The sequence below is a fragment of the Scylla paramamosain genome, chromosome 43 (assembly GCF_035594125.1).
Source record: "Scylla paramamosain isolate STU-SP2022 chromosome 43, ASM3559412v1, whole genome shotgun sequence".
Lineage (NCBI taxonomy): Eukaryota > Metazoa > Arthropoda > Malacostraca > Decapoda > Portunidae > Scylla > Scylla paramamosain.
In genome coordinates, this window is record NC_087193.1 from 11,279,884 (window position 1) to 11,298,588 (window position 18,705).

The 18,705-nt window shown below is 44.8% G+C and overlaps 2 protein-coding genes across 2 annotated transcripts in view; one reads left to right on the forward strand and one right to left on the reverse strand.

Moving 5' to 3' along the window:
• LOC135093738 (E3 ubiquitin-protein ligase Siah1-like) overlaps positions 1 to 14,468 on the reverse strand; it is a 38,882-nt gene extending 24,414 nt beyond the window's left edge. Inside the window, 1 exon segment of the mRNA XM_063993303.1 lies at positions 14,306 to 14,468. Coding sequence (XP_063849373.1) covers positions 14,306 to 14,390 — 85 coding nt within the window. The 5' untranslated portion in view covers positions 14,391 to 14,468.
• LOC135093733 (muscle M-line assembly protein unc-89-like) overlaps positions 1 to 18,705 on the forward strand; it is a 158,990-nt gene that overhangs the window by 16,435 nt on the left and 123,850 nt on the right. The window lies entirely within an intron of this gene.

Here is an 18,705-nt window from a genome sequence, read left to right on the forward strand (position 1 = left end):
CACACCTGAGCTCAGCGGGGAGCCTTGGGTGGGTGGATGTTTGGCAGGTAAGGTGGTGATGGTTGTGGTGTGTTGTGTTTATTAGTACTCCTGTTGATGGTATATATATAGTGTGTGTGTGTGTGTGTGTGTGTGTGTGTGATTAAATCTTGTTGTTCTTGGTCTTGTTGCATATGTTTTTTATTCTTGTTTCTTATTCATTTCTTTCACCTTCTCCTGTCTCTCGTCTTCGCCCTCCACCACCAAGAAGGAAAACAAGAATAACAAGAACAAGAATAACAGCTGTTTCTACAATAACAACAACAACAACAACAACAACAACTACTACTACTACTACTACTACTACTACTACTACTACTACTACTACTACGACTACAATTACTATACCAGCATCACTTCACCTCTCCTTACACAATTCTCTACAAAGCTACATCCCTCACTGTACGTAGATCAGATACTGTAAACACAAACAACCTCATAAGGGCCGATAGGTCTGTTGTTGTTTCCTACTTTATGTTCCTTTGTGTCCGTAGTCCTCACCTGCAGCGCTCAGGCGATAATGATGCCCCGCTGTGACTTGTGTTCTCCCCAGCACCCGGCTACCCCCCAGTGCTCCTCGGCTCCTCCAGACTTCCCTCCCCTCCTACCTCTCTCTATTCTAGTAGGTTGCGTCATCCTTGGGACCGTATTCTGAAACACTTCTGTGCCGCATCCCCGCTACATTCAAAAGGCTCTATTGGAAATTACCAGGTTGTTTTTACGGTTCTTGTGAGAAATTAACAAGATTTTTACATTATTAACTGAAGACTTCTCATCTCTGTGGCCTTTAAAAACAGTCTTGGTGAGAGCAAAGCGTTTAAGAACACGAGAGCGAAAAGCAATAGATTCAAATGTGATAAGGTTAGATTCTAAAAAAGTGATGGGGAGAAACTGGCTCCGTGATTGGTGGATGACTTGAATAGACTCTAACCAGGTTGTTATTGTCCAGTCACTAGTAAGGTATGTTTCCTATAGAGGGACTGACACATGTATGCCTTCTGACTCCTTGCAGCTTTCTTTTCTTACCTTCTGATCGTCTTATCAGGACTTACGATTTTCTTTTTTCCTAGTCGTGAGAGAAAACGGAGGTGAAGTTTTCTGATACCAAACCATGAGATGTATTTTGTGTGGAATAATCTACTCTTGTTACCAGGTGATGTTGAAAACGTAAGCTACCCTGCGAAATATTTAAATTATAATCTGATGGTCAGTAAACTTAACTGACTAAGAAGTGTCTGGAAGGTTTATATTCTGATGTTCTGTCTGATTCGCTCATTTTTTTTTTAACATTTTCATTTATTTCTTATTATAGGTCAAGACTTGAATGTTTCACAGGGCGTGTTTTTGTTCCTAATTAGACAAGTACAAGTCTTTAAACTGAAGGAAAACTAATTAGGAGTCTGTCTGCAAAAAGGAAGAGAGAGAGAGAGAGAGAGAGAGAGAGAGAGAGAGAGAGAGAGAGAGAGAGAGAGAGAGAGAGAGAGAGAGAGAGAGAGAGAGAGAGAGAGAGAGAGAAAACGTCCTTTACTTTTATCGGACAGGTTTGTGACACCTTTCATCGCTGCCTCTCATTACTGACGCTCCAGGTTACCTCATTAAAAGACAAGAAGTGTACGTGTTGGGGGCAAAGCAGGGGATGGATGGAGGAGTGGATAGAGGGGTGGAGAGTGAATGGGCGCGAGGCAAGCTAGAATGAGATGCTGCTGAGCTTAGAGTGGATGAACGAATAGATAGAGTGACGAATGGGTGGAGAGAGGGTGGAGGGTGGGTCAGGCCTGGGCGAGGGCAGGGCGGTGATGTGGCGGCGTGGCAGCGACTGACGGGGTTGGATATGCTTAAGAGGTCATCGCCACACAAGGGAGAGAGTAGGACGAAGGGAGTCCCACCGGCGCCAACTGACCTATCGAGGGCTGCGAGACGTTACCTGAAGGCGGCGCAGGTGTGTCTCGCGTAATTCTCAGGTGCGTCAGGTGTTGAGGCGTGGGGGCGCGTGCCACACAGCCCTATAAAGCAGCGGGTTGAGTCGTAAACGTAGACTCGGTTCCGTCTTAGTACAGTTGAGTTTATTTTTATTACTATTGCCTTTGGCCGCGGGAGTGATGCGCGGCGGTACAAATACAAGGCTCGGGGTGGGCACCTCTTCTAGCGCCGCCCACTGGTGCCACTAACGCCCCGCCGCCAGTCTGCCGCCCTTCATTTTCCCCCCACTAGACCTCCCTCCCCTCCAGTCCAATGACGACTCTTAAAAGGGAACATAAGGACACCCTCGTCTTGTTTGTAGCTAGGACTTTCTCTTCCATTAATACAACACGAGAAAGGCCAGTGCCTCTCCAGCCGCCCAGCGCTAACCACCCACCAGTACTTTCAAATCAACACACAAAAAACGCAATCCCATCCTTTAGTGCGGGCGTGTGGGCGTGTCAGGGCATTGCTTCACGGAGTAACAAGACCCGCCTCACGTGACACCCCAGCCCCCGTCCCCTATCTCTCGCCCTGTCCCGCCCCGCAGCCGAGGATGGCCGTGGCCCCGACTCTCTGCGGGTGATGGGTGACACACACTCTTGATAGGCCATATTTGCCTCCTGACACGCAGACATGGCCGCTGCTACAACCGTGCCAACGAAACCTGGACGGAATCTCGGTGGATGCTAAAAAAAATCTGATAAATAACGTAGAGTTTTATGACTCTATGCGTAATGGAGATTCAAATGTATTTTCTTTCATCGCCTGTCAAAAAAAAAAAAAAAAAAAAAAAAAAGGAGGTGTTTGAGGGGAAGCGGTAATATAAACAGATATAATATAAGGTCGATATATGAAAAAAAAGCATGAATTAAAATGACGAATATAAAAAAAAATGTCACTGAAGAATATTAGAAAGACAAGCAAACAAATAAGAGAGTATTTAGAGAACGGTCTGCAGTATATAGAACTTTACGCCACCTCTCTCTCTCTCTCTCTCTCTCTCTCTCTCTCTCTCTCTCTCTCTCTCTCTCTCTCTCTCTCTCTCTCTCTCTCTCTCTCTCTCTCTCTCTCTATCGCGTAAATACAAACAGGCTATTACATAAATGCTAATGGAAAACAGTAAAGATTGACAAACAAGATTATTCAGCAACATTAATGTGTGACTAAAGACGTGCTGCTTTGCTTACTGTGTGTGTGTGTGTGTGTGTGTGTGTGTGTGTGTACGGGTGCGTGTGTGCCGACAGTAAGATTAAATTCTCTCTCTCTCTCTCTCTCTCTCTCTCTCTACTTTTCTTTCTCACAATTCCTAGAGCATCAGAAAGATTCCGGAACAAACCTTTTACGGACCGTGTGTGTGTGTGTGTGTGTGTGTGTGTGTGTGTGTAAAAACCGTCACAAAAACCCAACCTACTACACATTATAATGAAAACTTGCTCAATTACTACCTTCTCTTTTTTTCTTCCAAGCTTTAATTTACGAGTAGCATCCTGATTAATTCCCTCGTATCCTACAACACACGAGTCCTTTAGAGGATATGCACGTACACGGAAGGGCCGGGGCACACACTTACAAGTATCCCTGGAAGCAAGACCCCAAAAAATACACTTATGATTCACCTCTAAACTCACACAAAACTCTTGGAAACTCTTACTGGAAGGAACACCAAAAAGGCACATATGATTCACTGGGGAAACTGAAGAAAAAGAAGCTTCAGTGTAATCTAATCTGAAACAATACACTTATCTTCCAATCTGGTAAACACGATCCTCCCTAAAGCTGATTTCTCCTTGTTCAAGTCTACCAAATCTCGCTTTACCGTGCAAGATGAAGCGCTATATCCTACAGTGCCGTATTCTAAATATTTAACAAGCTGTAGTGGAAGTTATTAGCATTTTCAGGGATGCTTACATGATTCTAGCTATGATTTGAATTCTGCGCCATTATGAGAAGTAAATACCCTTGAGAACACGATTAGTCACGAGGCCTTAGGGAACACTGATGCTGTAGGAAGGATGCTTTTGAGAACGCTGCTACAAGTCCTAAGAGGGAGTAAGGAGTGTGAACGCGGGTATACTAAGTTCTTCACTCCACGCCTCCCGCAGCTGGTTTTCTTGTGCTTCTCAAGGGAGTGAGTCATCAGCTTGTTCTTCGTGTCCTCACAGCACGCCACGCCCCTCAGCTCGTGTGTGTTTACCGTCTGCAGCAGGTTGTTCCTCGCCTTCTTTATGTACCTCTGTGTGTACCCACGTCGTGTTCCTGCGCTTGTTTCGCTCTCTATCACGAGGTGGTCTTCGTTTCTCTCTCTCTCTCTCTCTCTCTCTCTCTCTCTCTCTCTCTCTCTCTCTCTCTCTCTCTCTCTCTCTCTCTCTCTCTCTCTCTCAGCCTTCATCTCTCTGTCAACGTCTAATCTCTTCATCTCTGGATCGCTCTGCCAGTTTGAGTCTCTTCTCCGTTGCAGTTATCTCATTCTCTCTTCCTCCTGGTGTTTTTAAATTTGTGTTTTGAGATACACACACACACACACACACACACACACACACACACACACACACACACACACACACACACACACACACACACACACACACACACACACACACACAAAGCAACGCCTAAGCTGAAAAAAATGTTGCGCACTGTTATGTTTTTACTCGTACTTATAAAAAAATAGGAGAGTGGGAACTTTTAAGAAGGCAATGCACACCAAACGCATCACTCGGTAACTTAACCTCACCCTCCTGGCCATCGAGAGGCTGCCGCGGGAACAAAATTAGATCGTTTATATGTCCTTTACGACCCTGTTTATGGAGACTGCACTCGTACAGACAAACAGACACTTCTACGTTGCTTTATATTTTCAACCCTATGCCTTTTGTCCTTTCCTGTATGAGATGGATAAAAAATAGGGTGGAAGTGAGTAGTCAGAATGCCACAATAGGATTAAGTTAACTGTTCCCATGATAGAAGGGCGGGGCGGGGCGGGGCGGGGCGGGACGGCACGGCATTTGCTACGTGGATACATGAACACAATCTTTAGTTCTCTCTCTCTCCCTGTCTCTCTCCGCGACGCACCTGCTCACCTCCCCCACCTTGAGACCTTTAATTACCTGGCGAGTGGGTAAACAGTCATCTCAGGTAGACCAGCAGTCCGCGAAGGTACGAAACGATAAATATAAAACGCGTTGGTGGAGGAAGGCGTTCTGTCGGCCGAGAATCGATTAGTTTTATGGTTTGCGTTATCTCACACGGAGGGCATAGCAAGCTGGGAAGGTGAGGGCCTGGAGGGGGCGGGTGAGGGACGCGTGCCTAAGTACCTAGCGATACGGCAGGTAAGAGAAGAACCACAGGTAAAATGATATTATGCTTCCTCTTTCAGCGTGTTTCCTTTTTGGCTGTTCAGAACGTGGTGGTGATGGTGGTGATGGTGGTGGTGATAGTACTACTACTACTACTACTACTACTACTACTACTACTACTACTAATCTAACTGCGTCTAAGTAAATATTAATAATTGTTTTAGTTTATCCGTAAGAACGAAAAAAAAAAAGTATAATCAGGGAAGAAATGGAGAGGTGAGATAGAAAACGGTTCGCTGTGTATTAAACTCGTTTCCTTTCCCTTTCTTTTTGTGTAGAAAAGTAAAAAAGTAAGAAAAGCAAGATACAAATGTGTAAGATAAAGCTGAACCTGTCTTATTTGTTCACATACTTGTACTTCCTTCTCGATCTTGAAAGGGTGAAGTGAGAAGGTAAGAAATGAAGACAAAATAGATGAGAAGAAAACACGATAGAAAACCTTTTGCCTGTTTGTCTACTTCCTTTTCGCCTTCGAATGACAAAAGTGCAAAGATAGAAAAAAAAAAATAGGTGAAGCACATTTGAAGTAAGAATAGTTATCTCGTTCACCCATTCCCTCATCTTTATTGAGTGAAGCGAAAGGAACGAGAGGCTAAACATTATCGAAGAGAGATGAGGAAGAGAAGTACTTGCCTTATTTATCTATTTCCTTCTTACTGACGACTGAAGGAAGGGGAAGGAAGGTTTGCGCACCATCGAAGGTTACACGCGTGAGATACAGAGGAAGATACAAAGGGCGATACACAGACCTGAAAAGGGAGGAGGCACCACAGTATAATAATAGCATAATAATAGGTCCTTTGTCGGTGTTTGTTTGTCTGTTTACCGGTAGTTAAGTGCAGGGCTTGAGTACCTCGTCCTTGCTTCGCCCCTCCGTCCTTCACGCCGCCTCGCCCTCCTCATTTCCTCGAATTTTAGCATTAAACTTTCAACGCTTCATTTACGTGGAAGAATCGCCATGAAACACGTGCCCTTTGAACTCTTCGTCCTTTGTAATATGCAAGCGGCGCCATATGACACCGTGTTTGTGAAGCCTTAAACTACTCAAACATTCGTAGTAAGTCAAGTAGTTCCTATTATTACTCTCTTAAAAACAACATCTCAGTGAAATCCTTCAGTGTAAGCTTTCAAACCCTTTACACACGGAACACGATCGTCCTCTAAATTCTCGATCTCCCAAAAGTAATAATAAAATCATCCTCGGGTGTTTGTTACTATGCTATCGACGCTAAAACCAAGAAGTTAAGCCTTTTCCCGTAAGCATTCAATTCTCTACACTTCTTCGACCCTAAACAGAATCACAAAACTCTCTCTCTCTCTCTCTCTCTCTCTCTGGTAATATTATACAACAGGACTGATGCCAAGTCCCCGCCCTTATAACCCTCGACCCTTCAAAGTCATAGTAGAACCGCCACAGTCCCGTCAGGTCCCCTTCTCTCAACAACAGCGTAGACCCAAGCAGGTTATCACGCCTTCTGCCACCCACTGCCGCCCATGCACAGGTGTACCCGCTCCCCTTTAAAGCCCTCGTAATCTGACACCCCGAGAACTGCACCGCCGTGGCTCCAGGAGGGTGTCGAGGGCGTACACACCAGATTCTTGTGTAGCAAAAGGCGGAGGAGGATAAGAGGGGAAGGATTATGTACAACGACTTTGCTGACACGGTAGAGATTCGCGGTAAGAACAACAAAGAGAGACAGGAGAAGGATTACAGGGGAGTACTTCATGAAACGACCTTCCTCCTGCCTTCTTACTGCGTCACCTACTCCCTAAGGCATCTCGCTCCCTCCCTCGCGTCACTCACACACTCCAAGGACTTCCCCGCCATCACCCGCGCCAGGACGTAGCGGCGCGATGAGCGATGGGACATAAAATGGAAATGGGAACCCGGTAAAGGAAGAAAGACCGCGGGAGAGCAACATTTGTGCGCCGCGCTAATCGTAACACCGAGAGATGTTTATAGGAACTTATTCATGTCCTGGAGATAAACCGCGACACTTGAGAGCTGCGGTACACCACTCATTAAGAGCAATAAGGAAATGCCCATCCTGGGGAACGCCACGTCGAGGAAATGCCGAGAAGCAAAGGAAAGATTGTGAAAGTTTAACGCTACACTTGGACACTGAAACAAAATTAATATGTATGCAGGAGAGGAGCTGTGGACGCATGATTAGCCCGGGGCAATGACGTGCTGCGGCTGTGTGGTGCTGCTAACGGTGGTGGTGGTCCTCAAGGGGAGACTTGCCTTCTGCTGGTGCCTGGTGGGAAGGACGAAGGGGTGAAAGGGAAGGACGGCGCGTGCTGCGTTGCTGGCCGCTGGGTTTTGACTGTTACCGGGGAATGAGGCGATTTGCTTTATCTTAAACCTCTTATTTTTATCAATACATCATCCTTCTTCCATATTTTTCTCGATAGATTAACTTATTTCTTAGTAAACCTTTTTTATCGACAGATGATCTTTCTCTCCCTTTTCTGCAATATATTAATTTATTTCATCTCTTCGTCAAAACATGTCTTACGTCGTTATTTTTCCTCCTCTTCGACAGGTGAACTGATTTCCATGATAGATTTTATTAGTGAAAGGAGCTAAAGGATAAGATTTCAGGAAGAGGTCTGGTGTTGCGATCATTTGGCAAACTTGACACCGCTGAGGACACAAACCCGCGCAGATGCTTTTGAAGAAGAATGCACTTTTCAAACACAAGGATGATATTACAGGTACTGGAAAACAAGCAAACTGACCACTCGCACGCCTACACACACACACACACACACACACACACACACACATTTGTCACTTCATACACTTACGGCTTCCATTCCATAATTTTAGTTTATACTCGATGCTGTAATATCAAGCCTTGTATTATTATTATCATTATTGCACGCACGCCAAAACAAGTGATATTCCAAAAGCACAACGCACACACACATCTACAAATACATAAATATATCAATTTTTTCCCACGCACACCGTTCGAAGGCTAAGACCCGGCAGGCCTCGGTGGCGTCTCAAGTTACACCACGCCTCCACCTGCGCCACAGATTTACGGGAACAGCCGCGCCACGCCATGCACCGCCCGCCCCCGCCCCTCGCACGCCCTTTGTATTCCTCTTATGTACCTCTGTGTGCGCTTCTCTATGGACAGCATTCTGAAAGACTCCGCGCTGCACTGCTTTCAAAATGCTGTAGTTAAAGTTGTACAGGTTTTTAAGGGTGTTTTTACGGTTCTAGTGATATATTAACAAGATTTTTCCATTCTTAACAGGAGAAACACTCTTGAGGACCCTGCTAATTATCTCTGTAGCCTTCGTAAACAGTCGTGGTGAAAGAGTATAGCGTTTTTGAATACAGGTCTGTCCCTTCTAGCGCCACGAAGGAGCACCTCGAGGGGGTCGCGGCGAAACAAAAGAAGAATCATGCTGCGTTGCTCTTAATTCTGAACTTCCTCTTGTGTAATCAGATCCTTCTTTTGTGCGATCAGATCTTATTGTTTATCAGGGCTTGTAGTTAGGATACGATGATATTGTCTACGTTTTCAAAGTTATATTCTGTCAGTTTATATTTTGGTGGTATTACTGATGTTTTTTCTTGTTCTCGCAACGTAATATGTGAATGTGAATAAGATAAAAAAAGTGAAAGATAAGATATAATACTCTGAGACACGTATAAAAGTTTTCGAAGTCTCCTTGTAGTGTACATCAATTTTCCGAAAGAGTACGACGCAGACAGTGATAATACTCTTGTCACTAGTGTTACCGCTATTAATACTAATATCACAGCTAATAGTAATTCAGCAGATACCTCATTACATTCTCTCTCTCTCTCTCTCTCTCTCTCTCTCTCTCTCTCTCTCTCTCTCTCTCTCTCTCTCTCTTGTAAGTATTAAATACTCCGGTTCTCTGTTACTTCCATATGAGGTCTAATACATTATTATTATTATTATTATTTGGCAAAAAACGATAAAAAGACGATTACAATGACATACTAATACTGCTTACACCACCACCACCACCACCACCACCACCACCACCACCACCATCGACAACAAAACCAACAGACCATTCAAAAAGGCAAGGAAAAGCTTATAATTTTCCATGGTCATTGATTTTGGTGAACAGAAAACAGAACACGACAAATGACACCGTTCGAAGTCAATAGTCATTATGCTCTTTGCTGGAGACAGACAGACAGACAGACAGACAGACAAACAGACACGCAGACAGTCAGGCAGGCAGACATACAGACAGGCGGGTAAGCAAGGGAGAGACAAGCAATGAATAAGAATCTTGAAAACACCACCGCAAAAGAACCTTGGCTCGCGGTGAGAGAGAGAGAGAGAGAGAGAGAGAGAGAGAGAGAGAGAGAGAGAGAGAGAGAGAGAGAGAGAGAGAGAGAGAGAGAGAGAGAGAGGAAAAAAAAAAAAAAAAACCGCATCACAGCATCACACCTGTTGGCCCTCGCTAGACCAGCCTGTGATAAACGGTGTCCTCACATTTAACCTAGTACCCTGTGGAGCTGGTGAGATGGGAGTGTGTACCAGGACAGGTAGATTCATTAGGAACATTAGGCAGCGTAGGTAGAGTCGTGTCTCCACCTCTCTCTTTGTCTCTCTGTCTCTCTATCTGTGTGTGTGTGTGTGTGTGTGTGTGTTTCCGTTATCTAAGTTTACATGCACAGTCATTTATGTACGGAACTTTACGATACAAGGCCATGTACGTTTATGTTACCAATACGTGCATGCAAGGTGGACTGCGAGCGTGTGCGTGTGTAACCAAAGGAAGGAACCTTCTTCCGAGACCATGAACACGGCAGCTGCGTCTTAGCGGGAATAGAAAACGGGAGAAAAACAATGTAAACGAGAAATTAGCACTGTTTTGCTGCTTTCCATTGACGAGGGGGAGGAAGGGGAGGAGGACAAGGATGAATAGAGGGTGGAGGAGAAAGAGGAGCAAAAAAAAAAAAAAAAAAAACAGGAGGAATGAAGAAGATATCAACATTAACAAGAAATGGGGAAAGTAAACTGGTAGATGGAGGAGGGAAAAAGCAGAGGAAAATGAGTAAGAAAGAATGAAAGAAGTGCATAAAAGCGAGGTAAAAGAAGAAGGAGAAAAAGGAAAAGGAAGAGGAGGAGGAGGAACAAAACCTCAGCATTCACTCACACCAAAGTAAAAAAAAAAACACACACAAAAAAAACAGAACAATGAAGAAAAGAATGCAAAGGAAACAAAACAAGCCGAAAACAATTCCTTATTTCCATTTCCACTTTTCCTTTTTTCCTCTTCCCCTTGACTAATGTTTTCCTTATATTTCCCCTTTTCCTCTTATTCATCTACTATCTCCCCCCTCCGTCCCCCCTCCATCTCTCTGTGCTTGTCTCCTTCCCTCTAGTTCATCTTGTAAACAGAACAAACAAAACCTCTTTAATCTTTCCCTCCTCCTTCTCCCCTCGTGTATTTGTCTCCTAAAGGAAAGCAAAGGACAGGACAAAGTAAACAGACAAAACAAGAGGAGGAAAAGTGCACGTGTTGGAGCCAAGAAGGAGAGTCGTAAAAGAGTTAACGGACTACAATAAATCCATCTCTTCTCTCCTGATTCGTAATAATGGAAGGAGGAAAAAATATACACAGGTACCCCAAGTGCGCCATACAGGTGAGAGAGAGAGAGAGAGAGAGAGAGAGAGAGAGAGAGAGAGAGAGAGAGAGAGAGAGAGAGAGAGAGAGAGAGAGTCAGTTCCCACGTCATCCTCGAGAGTAAAAAAAAGTGAAAAAAAAGCTCAGTAAAGTTAATGAATAAAGCAATAATGTTCTTTAAGTTGTTTATTGATGGGTTTATTCTGTCCATGAAATTAATGTGACTTGGTTTTGTTGTACGAGTTTCTTTAGTGATCCATGTAAACTCTGCCTTTTATGTGTGTGTGTGTGTGTGTGTGTGTGTGTGTGTGTGTGGCTTTTTACGAATCACATATATTCAGCGATATGTGTATTTTTCTGTATTTTTGTTGCTTATTTGCTTGCCAGTCTGCCCGTCCGTCTGTCTGTATGTCTGTGTCAATATGTCTGTCTGTCTATCTGTCTGTGTGTATGTGTCAGTCTCTATCTTTGTCTATCTGTCTGCTTGTACGTGTGACTATCTATCCATTTGTCTGTATGTCTCTCTCTCTCTCTCTCTCTCTCTCTCTCTCTCTCTCTCTCTCTCTCTCTCTCTCTCTCTCTCTCTCTCTCTCATATACATACGTCTCTCATACTCTTCTCATTCTACACGTCTAGTCACACACCAGTTCCTGCCACACGTGTCCTGCTTTCCTACGCGCCTCCCCTCACGTCCTCACACACGTGTATACCAGGGGGAGACTCAGACGATGGTAATGAGCTGGTGACGTAGCTGTTCATGCTTTCCTCATCATTAGTAGCGCAGTGAATGGCCCCACCATACTCTCTTACCCCAAGGTGTCTCGCTCTTATCTAGTCTGTTTGTACTTTCGTTAAGATTGGCTGTGCTTTTTTGTAGTAATGTGGGTGAGTCTTGTTTTATTATTGTGTGGATGTATTAGTCTTTTACTTATGGTTGCTTCAAGTTGAGTGTTGCTGATTGAGATTGTGGCCAATAAACACTTGCTTACTGGTGTTATAAGTGAAATATCTATCTATTTATCTACCTATCTATCAATCTGTCTATCTATCCATGCCTTACACCTGTTTAACTATCTCTTATGCCTCACACCTACCTGTCTCTCCCCATGCCCCCACGCCTATTTCACTCCGCATACTCCCACACCTGCACCCCCACAATTACTCCGCCAGGTATCAAGTTCCCCACAGCTGCTCGCCTCGCCTCACGTCCCCCACACCTGCTCTGCCGCGCCCCGCCTCACGCCACACCTCCACTGCCGTATAAGGAAGTAACACACACACTGTCCGTTCCTGGTCTTGCCTGATTCAAGGTCGGTTATAGAACTGGACACGCACATGACTCCACCCTCACACACACACGCACACACACGCACATATACAAAGGAGGTTCTACAAATACGTCAAAACAAACAGACCAAAAGATATCCCCGAGAAGGTTTCGAAGCGGTGTTGACTCGATGAATCTGGTTGTTTGTGAAGCATAAAAAGTAACGATACCAGCTATTTATAACGAGGTTTGCATTAACTGGAGATAAAGTCAAGGGTGCGAGCAGCGATTTTAGGGCAACAAGTCTCATATTGGGAGTGACAGGTAGTGGGAAGCCGGCGGGTTTGTGAATTGAATGCGTATTAATTAAAGACTGAGAGAAAGAGAGAAAGAAAAAAAAAGTCGATGGCTAGTGAGATTATAGAGGTGGTGGTCGTAGTAGTAGTAGTAGTAGTAGTAGTAGTAGTAGTAGTAGTAGTAGTAGTAGAAGCGACATCTGATGCCATAAACATACAATATTTTATGATTTTTACAGCAAAAGCATCCGAATGAGAGAGAGAGAGAGAGAGAGAGAGAGAGAGAGAGAGAGAGAGAGAGAGAGAGAGAGAGAGAGAGAGAGAGAGAGAGAACGTCAGGACACACATTTCCGCACCATCAACCACCAACAAGAGTGAACAAGATAAGCTACAATCGCCAGACAAAACGTAACCTAACAGGTATAATTAAACTAAACAGGTATTCTAACCCTAATGACACTTGGCTAACTCATTCATATTCTGACAGGTTGATATTTTTTTGTTCTTCCCCTGACAGTAGCGACAGATGATGCCATTCCTGCGGCACCTTTAATTAAATCAATGAATTTCAAGCTGTTTTCTGTTTGTTTTAGGCCTTGACCACTCTCCTCTACAGACTACCTACTTTAGTGAATGAATGAATGAATAAATTGATGAGTAAGTTCTATTGCTGATAACGTTGAAAATTACTCTATGAAAAGATTGGTAAGGGAATTTCTAATACCACATTTGTAAATATGGTCAGGTGTGCAGGATTAAATGAATCAATCCTTTCTTATTTTCCATTTTTTTACTCCTTGACCAGTCTCCATTATAAATTAACTACATAAACAAATAAATTCTTTCCCCCATAACGTCCAAAATCAAATGAGAAAAAAAATATCGTTAATGGAACTCGTTAAACCACAAAGCACCAAACACCTGCAATTAAAAGACAGGTTTGCGAGAACATGTGACTCAACAGGTGTGCGTAGAGGAGCCAGGTGTTTGTCGCCGCCGCATATATCCCCTGTCATTCACCAGTGTCGCAATATAAAGACAAAAGGCAGATGGACACCCGATATAACATAACCTTTCGGACCTCAAGTCAGTCAGCCCTGGAAAGCCGGTGTCAGCTGTGAAAAAAAAAAAAAAAAGAAAAAAAATTCCCGTGATGTGGCGCCGCACTTCATCATGAGTCACGTGTTATAAATGTCACAAGGACGCCAGGCAGGTTCACTTGCATTGCGACACGATAAATGTGCGGAAAATACTCGTATAACACTGACGTTCATATTACACGACCTTGAACACCTGAAGCGGAAACCAGGTGCACAAGACAGGTGAAGAAACACACACCAACTACTAGTCTTAACCTCGAAAAAACATCAATTCTATTAACATAATCTTAACATAAACACATAGGGGTGAGATATCGCGTCACCTCCACAAAACAAGCCATTAAACACCTGTAGAGAGACTCAGGTATGTGACACAGGTGAGGAAACACAATAGGTAGCTCACAGTCACCTAAAACTTTAAATCCATTACAATATAATCCACTCAGAGACATCTGGAGGCGAAATATCCCTTCACTTCCCACCATACACATCACTAAACACCTGTTGCTTAATCAGATATATAAAACAGGTACAGGTAAACTTTTCAGGATCACCTATAAGGAAACATATAAATTCCTTCCATATTATCTAAATAGAAACACGTATAGACCAAACATCTAGCCACCTTTCACACTACCATTCCCTAAATACCTGTAGAAGAATCAGGTGTGGAACAGGTGACCAATGCCAGGTGGACGCTCAACAAAGGAGTGAGGTGGAAGGGGCGGCGAGGCATGACGGAGGCCGTGACGGAGACCCCGAGTCATCTGTTTCCTATTTGTTGACTGGACAGCATGTGTGCCGCCCTTGTGGGTTGACGGCGATCCTGGGGCACGGGGTGAAGGTGACGGGTGAAGGTGAGGGTTGGCAGGATGCGGGAGAGTGAAGGTGACGAGGATGGCGATGAGGTGAAGAGGAATGAGTCAGTGGTACAAGGATGAGGATAAGGGTGAGTGAGGGTGAATATGAGGATAGTGAAGATAAGAGTGAAGAATGGCAATGTGATGATGAGGGTGAGTCGGCGTGAAGGTGAAGAAAGTGAAGGCGAACCAAGCTTGATTTCAACGTTGAGTCGTGAGAAAATATGACGGATGCATTACCTCAGTGTTACTTCCTTCCTCCTTCTCCCCCTCGCGTGTGTGTGTGTGTGTGTGTGTGTGTGTGTGTGTGTGTGTGTGTGTGTGTGTGTGTGTGTGTGTGTGTGTGTGTGTGTGTGTAAGTGAACCGACCTTGGTGAGTACAGATTCAAAAACAAGTTGGCAATGCTCATTAATCTTGCACACGTTTCATTAATCCAAACTTACAGGTAACTATTAAGAGCAGCGTTCACCTGCCTGCCTCCCCCACCTGGCTACAAAACATGCTAATGACAGGGGAGAATGGATACAACCGGACTGGGGGCGTCACGAGGGAAAAATACAGCCTAGCTTTTCTTCCGAGGTGACGTCTAAGGCAGTCAGGGCGTCTCCGGCAAAAGTCAGCGGGAGGTAGTTCAAATCCCTTAAGGTCGTCGGGTAATTGATGGATCTCGTTAATATTTAATATCTTGACACCTTACACATGTTGCCTCCCATACAGACGCCTGCACTCCTCCCTCTTTATCTCCCTCTATGTCATCCTCCACCCTCACCCTCTATCTTCTTCCTTCACTATTCTATCACCTCCCTGTACCCCCCTTTCCTCCCCTCACCACATCACCATTCCCCATTCATCGCCCCTTTCTCTCCCCGTCAATACCTCCCCAATATTTAACTCACATTCATCTTCAAATCCGTCGCATCCCCAGTCGTTCCCACCCGCCTGCTTGTTATTGTGGGTTGGGGAGGCGTGGGGTGCGTGGGCTGCGTGGGTTGGGGGCGTAGGAGCGTGGCCATTATTCTAATTGATTGATGCATAAAACAACAGTCTTTCGTAATTGGACTTCGGAAATGCTACGGCTTCCCCCCCTCTCTCTCTCTCTCTCTCTCTCTCTCTCTCTCATCCGCTCCTTCACCATATCCTTCACTACTTTCTTCACCTCCTAACTTTCCTTTCCTCCCTTCTTCATCCCTATCTTCATTTACTACATCTACAACTGTCATTTCCTCCCTTATCTCCTTTTTCACCTCGTCTTCCATCCTTCCTTCCTTTCCTTCTTCACCCCCAGCATCACTTCTTCCCTCACCACCTTCCAGTGTCACTTCCTCCTTCTACATCGCCTTCTGCAGTCACTCTAGCGCAGTCCCCAGCAACACCTTGGCAATGGGACGCGACTCCAGCTCTGCCTTGTCCCAATTACCACTGTGTCGTTTAAAAAGGATCCTTGCGTCTATTCCTGCGTCCATTATAACTACTGAAGATGCATGGGAGAGTTGTAATAATTTGGGATTAGGTGGATGAGGGTTACTTTGGTGGGTGGGTGGAGAAAAAGTAGTACGAGTAGCTGAAGTAACATTGGTAACAGTAGTGGGTGTACTGGTGGAGAAGCAAAAAGTGGAGGTGGTAAAGTGCGTAGGTGGACGGAGATGGATGGAGATGTGTTGGGAATGGCAGGCTGAGTGGAAGGGAGATATGGAAAGAGAGGAGAATGAGAAAATGAGGAAAGTAACTGATAAAGATGGGGAGAGAGAGAAAAAAAAAGACATATGGAAAAGATGAATATGAGAGCCAGAGAGAGAGAGAGAGAGAGAGAGAGAGAGAGAGAGAGAGAGGAGAGAGAGAGAGAGAGAGAGAGAGAGATGAGAGAGAGAGAGAGAGAGAGAGAGAGAGAGAGAGGAGAGAGAGAGAGAGAGAGAGAGAAAACAAACACCAAAATCGAACAATTCTTTAAAGTTGAAAAAGGAAAAACTTCACACACACACACACACACACACACACACACACACACACACACACACACACACACACACACACACACACACACACACACACCACCAGAAAAAAACAGTAGGGAAGATGCTCGAAATAAACAAAAAAAGATAAAGCAATGGGAGGAGGAGGAGGAGGAGGAGGAGGAGGATGATTATCTTGATGGCCCACAGTAAAGGAAGAGAAGAGGATCAAGATACGGGGCAGTATAGTGCTAAAAAGGAAGCCATTCTTACGATACTTATCAGCTATGGGTCACTCTAGATCAAGGGGAGGAGGAGGAGGAGGAGGAGGAGGAGGAGGAGGAGGAGGAGGAGGAAAAACAAGAGAAGCAAGAGGAGGAGGAATCCAAATAATCAAAAGCGCTATTTTCTGTCTGCTTGCCTGTCTGTCTGTCTGTCTGTCTGTCTGTCTGTCTGTCTGTCTGTCTGTCTGTCTCGCTAACTCACGGCATTAAAATCTGACTTGGGAGATAAAACAAAACATGTCCTCATTTGCAAACTGGTTGATAAATCCAGGGAAAAAATATCGATATTCCAAATATTCCGGAGGAGGAGGAGGAGGAGGAGGAGGAGGAGGGGGCGAGGAAGAGGAGGAGGAGGAGGAGGAATAGTTGCAAGAGGGTGGAGTAAGGGCGGGTGAATGGGTGGCAGGGTGGAGTGGGCAGGTGAGCAGTGAGTGGGGGCGGAACCTTCATTACAGGTGAACAGGGTGGCGATACATCCTACAGAAGGGAGGGTGGGGAGGAGAGGAGTCCTACAGAAGGATCTCCCATAAGTACCCTCCCTCTACACACACACACACACACACACACACACACACACACACACACACACACACACACACACACACACACACACACACACAACTCTTACATAAGCTGGCCAAGTCGAGAACAAGGAGTATAATCCTGCATTTATCTTTACACTGATAAGATCTTGCGTCTCTGCCCGAATGTTGATTCACTACTTGTGTGGCGGGACTGTCAAGGGCTTGGGGGGGGGGGGGGAAGGAGGAGGAGGAAGAGGAAGAAGAAGAAGAGGAGGAGGAGGAGGAGGAGGAGGAGGGTAGGGGGTGTGGTGCTCGTGGCGGTCGTTTGAAAAAAAAAAGAAAGAAGGGAGGAAGAAGAGAGAAGGAAGATGGTAGAATTGGGGGGAAATATAGGCTTATTTGATGCTTTAAATGGTGGAAGGGAATTGAAGTGTGATAGAAAACGGAGAAGAAGAAAGAGGAAGAGGACGGGAGGTGTAGGACGTTAGGAGGGCGGAAGAAAGGAGAAGAAAAGGAGGAAGGAAAGTGAAGGATGATAGAAAAAGAGGAAGAAAGGCAGGAAGACATCAGTAAATCATGCCAGAGAGAGAGAGAGAGAGAGAGAGAGAGAGAGAGAGGAGATTCATTAAGGTTAAGAAAAAAAGAATGTAAAGATTGTAAGAAAATGAAACAAAAGTGAAAGTAGTGCTTCGGAAATGAGAAAGTGTGGACAATACCAAGAAAAAAAAGCAAAATAAATGAGAGATGGTCAGGAAGTAAGGAAGAAAAGGATGTCTGAAAGGGAAATGGTATGCATGGCTAGGAAGAAAACATTGGTGCTAATGAAGGAAGGGAAATAGAAAGTGTTCGAGACTCCAGCCCATTCTCCCCCCCCCATTTCCTTCCTTTCCTTCACCCTCCACTTCTTTCACAACATCCCTGCCAGTCTCTTCCCCACTAACCTCCCCTTCACACTCTGCTCCTTTCTCTTTGTTCACTATTCACTTCCTGCTCTCGTTCCAACCATTTCTTCCCCTTCACTATTCCTAATATCTCCCTCAGTAATCCCTAGTATTCCTACCAGTCTCTGCCTATTTTCATTCCTACTATTTCCAAATAATATTCCTACCATTCAATTCCAACTACCATTGTTACTAATTTCTATTAAAATTCCTACTATTTTTTTTCCTATTGTCACTTCTACCATTCTAATTACCACTATCAATCCATTACTGTTCTTATTCCTGCCATTCCCTTCACTCTTTCCACTTCATATCCTCCTTCCCTCCACCTACTCCACTACACGGCAGTCACTCGTCTTCCACAGTCTTATGGGGCGGTCTATGGGTCGTCCACCTGTCCAACGTAAATCCCCGTCAGCGTCCGTGCCCTACGTCAGGAGTCGCCACTGGGAGTCCTAAGAGTCCTTCAGAGGAATGTTATAGCGGGGGGTG